The sequence below is a fragment of the Corylus avellana genome, chromosome 3, assembly GCF_965113065.1.
Source record: "Corylus avellana chromosome 3, dhCorAvel1.hap1.2, whole genome shotgun sequence".
In the NCBI taxonomy this organism is placed as follows: domain Eukaryota; kingdom Viridiplantae; phylum Streptophyta; class Magnoliopsida; order Fagales; family Betulaceae; genus Corylus; species Corylus avellana.
The window spans coordinates 19,801,832-19,811,105 of NC_142492.1; the positions used below are offsets into that span (position 1 = coordinate 19,801,832).

A 9,274-nucleotide genomic window follows, 5' to 3' on the forward strand; every position below is an offset into this window, starting at 1 on the left:
TGTTAAATTATCTTTTTGATTCCTCTAGTGCTAGGGAGATATAGAAAATCAGGATTTCTCATTCTTCTTCTGAAGATTACATATGGACTCCTTCCTCCTCTAGTCTATTCACCTCTATGTCTGCTTACAAGCTCATAAGTGCCCCTAGGATTTCCACAACCTCCTCTCCTTTAACCCCCACCTAATGGAAAGCCCTATGGGAGCTTAGGCTGATGGATAGACTAAAATTATTCCTCTGGAAAGTTGCTTGGGACATTGTCCCCTCCAAGACTAGGATCAATGTTGTGTTTCCCATTCCCCAGGCAGACTTAATATGCTCTTTATGCAAAGTGGAAGAGGACTCCCTTCATCACCTTTTTTTCAGATGCTTTTTTGCTAGAATTTCTTGGAGATCTTCCCATTGGCCTCTTGATTCTATGAAATGGCCAGCTCTTACTTTGCCTAATTGGATCATCGGAATTTTATCGCCTAACAAATCTTTTGGTATCCCTTTAGTTGACACTCATCTTTTTCAAATTTTTGCTACTGTGCTGTGTGTTACTCTGTGGTTTTCCAAGAATCAAGCTATTCACAATGGAGTATTCCCTAAAGCTTCTAAGTTTGCTGACAATATCATGAGGCTATCCTTAGAACACTATGCAGCTTGGAAAACCACTTCCCAACCTGTGAGAGAAAGTTGGTCTCGCCCTCATCTTGGCAGTTTCAAGGTCAACTTCGACACTGCTACTAGAGATCAATTTTATGTCCAAGCTACTGTTTGCAGAGATTCTAATGGTTCCATCATCAAGAGTTTGTATCAATTCAGTCCTCCTTGTGAGCCCGCCTATGGTGAAGCTCAAGCAGCCCTGCTGGCTGCAATTCTGGCCAACTCTTTGAAGCTAGGAAAATTTGTATTAGAAGGAGTTTCTGCAATTGTTATTTCCTCTTTACAGCAACCTTCCACTGTTTTGGATTGGCAAATAAATGTTTTAATTTCTGATGTTTTATCTCTTCTTCCTTCCTCTTCTCAATGGGAGGCTAGGAAAGTTAACAGAAGTGCTAACTTCTGTGCCCATTATGTGGCTTATTGGGCCGCGGCTAGAGTTATCTCTGACTGCATTCCCACATTTTTCTCTCCTCTTTCTCCCCCCCTCTCCATCCCCATCTGTAGTGGAAAAGATCCACCTCCCTCCCTTCCCTCTTAGTGGGGGGTGTGTTTTGTTGTCTGTTTGTTTGTTTCTATGAAGCAGTTTGTTACCAAAAAAAAGAAAAAGAAAAATGTTTTTAGAATAAAAGAAAATATTATTTTAATGAAAATGAAAACAATATTTTGATGAAAATGAAAACAATTTTTTAATGATGTAGAGAATGACACTACAAAAAAACAATTTTTTTCTGACTAGAGTTTTCTGACGTGCGTCGATTGTCAGAAGCATAGGTGTCAGGAAAAATTTTTTCCTGACGTGCCAGTGGGTAAAACGTCAGAATTTTCTGACGTTCCACTGTCCCACACGTCAGAAAGATTTTCTGACGTGGTAGTTTTACCACGTCAGAAAATTTTCTGACGTGGTAGTTCTACCACGTCAGAAAATTGATAAATTAAATAAAAAATTAATTTTTCTTTTTTTTTAATTTTTTCTGGAATTTCTTTTTTTTTTTTAATTAAAATTAATTTTCAATTAAATTATTATTATTTTTTTTTTTGGGAATTTCTCTGCACGGTAGTGCAGATCTGGCATGGATCTGCCATGGCCACTCCCTCTCTTCTTTTCTCTTCTTTTCTCTCTCTCTCTAGCTCTCTTCTTTTCTCCATGAGCTCTCCCTTTTCTCCATTTTCTCACTATCTCCCTCTTCTTTTCGATCTCCATGGTGCAGTTCTGCAGGTTTGAGTTTTTGAAAATATTTTCAAAAACTCAAACCGAAAAAATCTTCAAAAAATTAAAACCAACCATCAAAAAATCAATCTAAAAAACCCAAAAAATCTTCTTATCGATCTTCTCCTCTTCTTCTTCTTCTCTTCTCCATTTTTTTTTTCTTCTTCTTCTTCTTCTTCTCTTCTCCTTTTCTTTTTCTTCTTCTCTTCTCCTTTTCTTTTTCTTCTTCTTCTGCTTCGATCTGCTTCATGCTTCTCAATTTTTTCCCTTCTCACCTTCTGTTTTTCTTCTTCCTTTAAAGGTGCCGTGCAGTCGGTGCACACTGCACAGAAGCAGGGAGATTCAGACATGCAGGAGAGAGAATGCACATGTGTGGGGAAAATAAATGAAGAGGGAAAAAGTTGAGGGTGGAAATAAAAAGAGGGAAAAAAAAGTTTAAAATTCCGCCTATTTTTTGAGTTTTGTTGGGCCACTTGAGGTGATTTTCTGAAGTGCCAGGTGTCGCACGTCAGGAATTTCTGACGTGCCACACATGGCACGTCAGGAATCTACTCAAAAAAATAATAAATAATTATCTATATAAATATACATAGCTATATATATATATATATAATTTTGCTGACGTGGCAAACTACCACGTCAGCAAAATTCTGACGTGGCACTGAGCACGTCAGAATTTTCTGAGATGCTACAGTGCCACGTCAGAATTTTCTGACGTGGTACATCCACACATCAGAAAAATTCTGACGTGGTAGGTCTCACCACGTCAGCAATTATATAAATGTTTATCTTTTGAAATCTGAAATATTTTCTTGACGTTCAAATATTTTACACGTCAGAATTTTCTGACGTGTCTGTCCAGACACGTCAGAAAATTCTGACGTGCTACTATTCACGCGTTAGAAAAAAATTTCTGACGTTTTAAATTTTAAATGTCAGAAAATTGCTGACGTGGCAAAAAATATGATACTGTAGCCACATAAGAAAATACCTGTTTTTTTGTAGTGTGATAAAGGGAAGTTATTGTGGAGTTTTTGTAGGTAAAAAAGCAAAAAATAATTTAGATCCTTAAATATAGAAAAAAAAAATGGTTGAATAGCTGCTGAGAATGCTCCCATCTCTGACTAGTGCCTCCATTATGAATTCCGTGTCGCCGAAAGACAGGACAGAGGCGGCCGGCCTTGGTCACCAGTGACATCATCCCGTATAGAGTTAAAAACTGATACAGTGACTTTTTTTTGTGGGTCGCAGCCTCACAGATATTGATTGAATGAGCTAGAGGAATTGAATGATGTTCGCTCGCACCTCTTTCTTGCTCCATCAATTAAATTAAAAGAAGAGGAATAATAGAGACGTACACAACTTCTTGCAGGTCACGTTTGCCATGTGAGGATTTGTGAAGTTAATGGTGTTTGTTTCATTATACACAACCCAGCATGATAAAAATGAGGTGGGATTTTGCTCCATATATATATAGAGCTGCGTGCAGGACCACTTACTCCACATATACACCACATCTTCTTCGCATACATTTTCACAAACGTGGAAGACATGTTGATTTACTCATCCCTCTCTCTTCTCGTCGTCGCTGTTGCTTTCAAGCTCATCGTCCACCTTCAAACAAGAACACCCAAACACCTCCCTCCCAGCCCGCCTTCTCTGCCAATTCTCGGTCATCTCCATCTCGCTAAAAGGCCCCTTCACCGGACTTTCCACAGCCTTTCCAAGAAATACGGCAAGATTTTCTCTCTCCGGTTCGGTTCCCGCCTGGTGGTTATTGTATCGTCCCCACAGGCAGTCGATGAATGCTTCACCAAGAACGACGTCGTCCTGGCGAACCGCCCAGACTTACTCGCGACCAAGCACCTGGACTACAACCACACCACCATGGTAGCATCCCCCTACGGCGACCACTGGCGCAACCTCCGCCGCATCAGCTCGCTCGAGATCTTCTCAACCAACCGCCTCAACATGTTTCTGGGCATCCGAAGGGACGAGGTCAAGCGCTTGCTATGCAAACTTTCGCAAAATTCGCGCGAAGATTTCACCAAGGTGGAGTTGAAATCAATGTTCTCAGAGCTCACCTTTAACATCATAATGAGAATGGTGGCGGGGAAGCGGTACTACGTGTACGGATCCGGAGAGCACGTGAAGGACGAGGAAGAGGCGAGGCAATTTAGGGAGATAATGAGAGAGGCTTTCGCGAATAGTGGGGCGTCGAATCCTCAGGAATTCGTGCCCATCTTGCGGTGGATTGATCATGGGGGTTTAGAAAAGAGGCTGATGGGGCTTGCCAAGAGGATGGATGCCTTCTTGCAAGGCCTTATTGACGAGAAGAAGGGTAACGAAGAGGGAAATACTATGATCCACCATCTGCTTTCTTTGCAGAAATCACAGCCGGAATTCTACACCGACCAGATTATCAAAGGCCTTATTTTGGTAAGTCTTCCCAGATAACTGGTGCCAAGGTTATTAACATTTTTTATATATTGATGTGACAATTTATTATTAATATTTTTGTTTAATTTATTAATTCGTTTAATTATTATAAATGAGACTTTAGAGCTTTTTTTAAAAAGAAAATAAAAGTTAAATTTGAAGAAAAAAAATTCACTTTTTTAAATTTACACTTTTAAAATAAACTAAATATTAAACTCACTGTATCTTCGCTCACTTTAATTAAATATTAATTTTTTCCTATGTTTTTTTTTTTTTTTTAATTCTTTTTGTTGTTCATGGTATGAAAGAGAAATAGAAAATGAACATATAAACTTAACAAACTAAACAGGTTTCACTTTTTGATATTTTGTATTTGAAGAATGTTAATTAAAATTAAATTTGAAATAGAGTAAGAGGTTTTTAAATGACTCGTGTTGTTAGTTTTTTCAAATTTTTTTTAAAAAAATCAAATTTAAAGAGCTCTAATGCTCTTATACTAAAAGTTATAATATATATAAATATTTTCTCTTTCTTATTTCTTTATTGTTATTATTATTATTATTATTTTGGTATAACAAGTCAGACAAATTTTTTTTTTTTTTTTTTTGAGAACAAGTCGACAAAATTGATATACGTATATACAAAGTATGTACTTGAGGAGGTAAAGATAGATAAGGCCCGTCACCCAATCGCTGGTGGAAACGTGGCTTAATGCATGCAATGTGCAAGTGTACAAGTCCAACTAGTACAGAGTGTCGGCAGTGACATTGAACGAGATCTTACAACTTTTTTTTTTTTTTGTTTTTGAGCTCCACAACTTAATTATGAATTCTTTTACAACATGTCATAAAATTTTTGTCAATTCTACTCCCGATAATCAACGTATTTTTTCCTTTCAAACTCTTGTCCTAATTAAATTATATTGGGCAGGTCATGCTAGTTGGCGGGACTAACACATCAGCAATATCATTAGAGTGGGCGATGTCCAATCTGCTCATCCATCCTGATGTACTAAAGAAGGCTAGAGCTGAATTGGACAATCAAATTGGGGAAGCGAATTTGATAGACGAACCAGATGTGCCTAAACTACCGTACCTTCAAAGCATAATCTCTGAGACCCTTCGATTGTACCCGGCAACTCCACTGCTAATACCCCACATGTCCTCTGATGACTGCACCATCGGAGGATACGATGTTCCACGTAACACGATGTTATTGGTGAATGCATGGGCCATACATAGAGACCCCATGGTGTGGGATGATGCAACCAGTTTTAAACCCGAGAGATTCGAGTGCGGCAAGGCTGACCCGCAGAAGTTGATGCCATTTGGGTTGGGAAGGAGGGCGTGTCCAGGGGCAGGACTCGCCCAACGGACAATGGGGTTGGCTTTGGGGTCATTGATTCAGTGCTTTGAGTGGGAGAGAGTTGGTAAGGAAGAAATAGACATGACTGAAAGTAACGGGATGACCATGCCTAAAGCTGTGGCACTGGAGGCCATGTGTAAGGCGCGCCCCATTATGAATAACCTTCTTTCGGAGTCAGTAGATTATGTTTGAATTAACAATGTCGACCTAGGGTTAATAAGTTGTACTGGATAATTGGTTTGGAAGCTTTGTTTAAGAAATAAGAGAGTATTTTGTAAGAAATTCCATTAAAATATGTCCCTTTATGTCACATATATTATTGTAATAATAAAATTACGGTGTTCAATAATTTATTCCAATTAAAGCTTATTGTGTAAATCAAATATTCTGAATTAAATTACTGATTTAATTCTTGTGGAACAAGTATTTGATTTCAATCAAATATTCTGAATTAAATCACTGATTTAATTCTTGTGGAACAAGTATTTGATTTCATTAAAGATTTTATTTTGTGGAATCAATTAGCTGTATTGATTTGATTTTTATTCCTTGATGGGAGGAATAATTAAGGTAACAGCTCTAATTGAGGGTCCCCTGACCTACCTATAAATAAGGCCTGTGTATTCCATCAATTGGCACTCACTGGTAGGCATAGGTCAGAAGAACCTCTCAATAAAATTGTTTAGTTTTAGTTTGATTGCTGTGGAGTCGTTCTTCAAGTTGCTTGAGCAAAGCAATGGCTGAAGGTACATATACATATATATATATTAAATTTCCGCTACTAATTATATTGTTAATTAGCATTTATATATATTCAATTTCTTACATGTGGTATCAGAGCCTTCTCTAGGCCATTTTTGTTCAGCATTAAGTTAATTGTTTATTCAATAATTATTGTGAATATTCAGGTTTTATATATTATTTGTTCACACACTATTGCAATAAGGAATGAGAATTTTGTTTTTTCTCTTTATACGAATATCTAGAATGCTTGTATATGAATATTTAGTTTTGGTCCATTTGGATACACTGGTCTGTTTACTTTTATTTTTGACCATATTGCCATGCTCCCTGTACGAAACCCATTTTTTCCCCCTTTGTGTTTGGAAAATCATCAGGATCAGAAACCCACGCCACGCCCATGGGTAACCCAGTCCGTGACCCACTGCCCAGCTGCCATCAAGCGGCTTTTTCGCCGCATAAAGTAAGTGACGGCCCGATGAGGACCGCCTATGGCTGAAAGCAACGGCAGGGACATAAGGGCTGCCTGTGGGTAACGGAGCCGAAGCTCCTGCTGACGGTCGTCTGCTGTCGTCCGGTCAGAGCGCCGGTCCTTGGTGGCTGGTGCATTAAGGGAGTTGAACGGGGCTACGTTTCTTGTCGGTCTGCGTCATATGGGGCTGCTGTGCGGTGGCCTTGCACGGCTGCCGCATGAAGCAAGCAGCAGCCCATCACGCCCGCCTGTGAAAAGAAAACGGCCACAGCGCCGGCGGCATATGGGGAAGAAAGATGGGCGACGGCTTGGTTTGGGGTATTTCCGGGTTGGGGAGTTAAGGATTCAGGTAGGGTTTCTAACCCATAAGGAACCGGGTCAAGTGTTCTTGGGCCACTGGGTATGGGTTCATTTTTAACCCAAGCCCAATTCAGTTCAAAAAAAAAAAAAAAAAATTGGTTTATTGGTGGGCTAACCCGATTGGGCCAACCCAATATAGAAACCAAAGGCTGGCCCAATAAGGAAGCCCAACCCGATAGCCCATTAAGTTTAAAAAAAAAAAAAAAAAAAAAAAATTTATGGGCTCATGGGTTTCGAACTTGGGCTCTTAAGGAATAAAGGCCTAAGGTCACTTTAAGATCATTGGGCTATTCAGTTTATTATGCTTTAATATTGCATTTATATTTATCTTATCTTTTAAATTGTTCAGTATTAAATTATTATTTCTTTAATGCATGAACTTAAGGATACATTTATTAATTGTTTAAATATAAATTGTTTGGTGCCTGGACCTGAGAATAATTAACTAAATCTCATGTATTGGTGAATGTTTATGGTACTATCCAAAATTGCAATCGGAAAGCTCTGGCAAGGCAAGTCATGGGACTTAAGTGTGCCGTTGTGCGCTCCCCCGCTTACCTGGGACACTATCCGGTTGTACTTTGGAAAAATACTGTTTACCCACTAACATGATGGTTTTGTCTTTTGTTCTTGGGAACTTTATTTTGGCATCTATACAGTTAATGATGTTAATGAAGTCGTGATTATCATAATAATTTTTGGGAGAGCCACAGCATCCTGATTTTATGATGATAATTGCATCAAGATCATATATATGAACTTCATACGGAAAATTAACATCATGTTGTAATTAATTCATAAATTTAATTTGCCAATCCCCACAGGGACGTTCTTATTTTTATGAATTAATTAGAATAAGATAATAAATTTAACATTAAAAATAAAATTTCTCTTAGGCCCACAGGTACGGAAAATTTTATTTATTAATGCTAAATTTATTAGTCTTATTAATAAAGAGTAAATTTCATGCATAATGCAACCTTTGCCCACAGGTAGATTGAAATTTACTATTAAGTTAACATTGGTTAATTTAAATAAAGTTATTTCATAGCATTAAAATATTTTCCTTGGTTATTGCAGCTATTCCTACTGCTTTAATGGATGGAACTTTTCATGTTCCAATGCTTAATGGTAACAATTTTTCTGACTGGAAAGAAAATTTATTTTTCACATTGGGGTGTTTGGAGCTTGACTTGGCGCTCCGTGTGGACGAACCACCCGCCCTCACGGAGGAAAGTACGCTACAAGAGATTACTAAACATGAACGGTGGGAGCGATCAAATCGCTTAAGTCTAATGTTCATGAAATCTCATGTCTCTAAGGGCATCAGGGGTTCCATCCCTGAATGCACTAAGGCTAAGGCATTCATTAAGGCAGTTGAGGAACAATTTGTGAGTTCCGACAAGGCCTTAGCCAACACCCTAATGAAGAAACTGTCAAGCAAGTCCTTTGATAATTCCAGAAGTGTGCGTGAGCACATTATGGAAATGAGGGACATGGCAGCTCAACTCAAGTCCCTAGAGATTGACATATCTGAGTCATTCTTGGTGCATTTCATTTTGAACTCTCTTCCCTCTGAGTATGTTCCTTTTAAAATATCCTATAACACACATAAAGATAAATGGTCAGTAAATGAACTTCTGACCATGTGTGTTCAAGAGGAAGAGAGGTTAAAGCATGAGAAGCCAGAAGGTGTTCACATGGCTATTCATGCAAAGGGAAAGACCAAGAGAGGCAAGCATGCCCAAAACTTCAAAAGGGAGAACAAGTTGCCAATCAAGAAAATTGGCAAGAAGGATACTTGTTACTTTTGCAAGAAAGAAGGGCATATGAAGAAAGATTGCCAAAAATATATAAAGTGGCTCGAAAGAAAAGGTAATCTTATATCTCTAGTGTGTCATGAATCTTTTTTTTTGTTGAGGCTCCTAATAATACATGGTGGATTGATTCGGGTTCTACGATCCATATTGTCAACTCAATGCAGGGTTTTCTCACAACAAGGAAGCCAGCAAGCAATGAACAACGTGTTTATTCAGGAAACAAA

General features: G+C 38.4%; 1 protein-coding gene across 1 annotated transcript; it reads left to right on the plus strand.

The window, feature by feature from the left end:
• Positions 1 to 3,224: 3,224 nt before the first annotated feature.
• LOC132175208 (cytochrome P450 81Q32) lies at positions 3,225 to 5,984 on the plus strand. Its single transcript, XM_059587078.2, has 2 exons — positions 3,225 to 4,292; positions 5,223 to 5,984. The coding sequence occupies exons 1-2, from the start codon at positions 3,405 to 3,407 to the stop codon at positions 5,847 to 5,849; spliced, it is 1,515 nt and encodes a 504-aa protein (XP_059443061.2). The 5' UTR covers positions 3,225 to 3,404; the 3' UTR covers positions 5,850 to 5,984.
• The last annotated feature ends 3,290 nt before the right edge of the window (positions 5,985 to 9,274 follow it).

Coding starts and splice junctions, on each gene's coding strand:
- LOC132175208 (XM_059587078.2), top strand. CDS start 3,405: ATGTTGATTTACTCATCCCTCTCTCTTCTCGTCGTCGCTGTTGCTTTC. Junction 4,293..5,222: donor TTATCAAAGGCCTTATTTTG/GTAAGTCTTCCC, acceptor TATATTGGGCAG/GTCATGCTAGTTGGCGGGAC.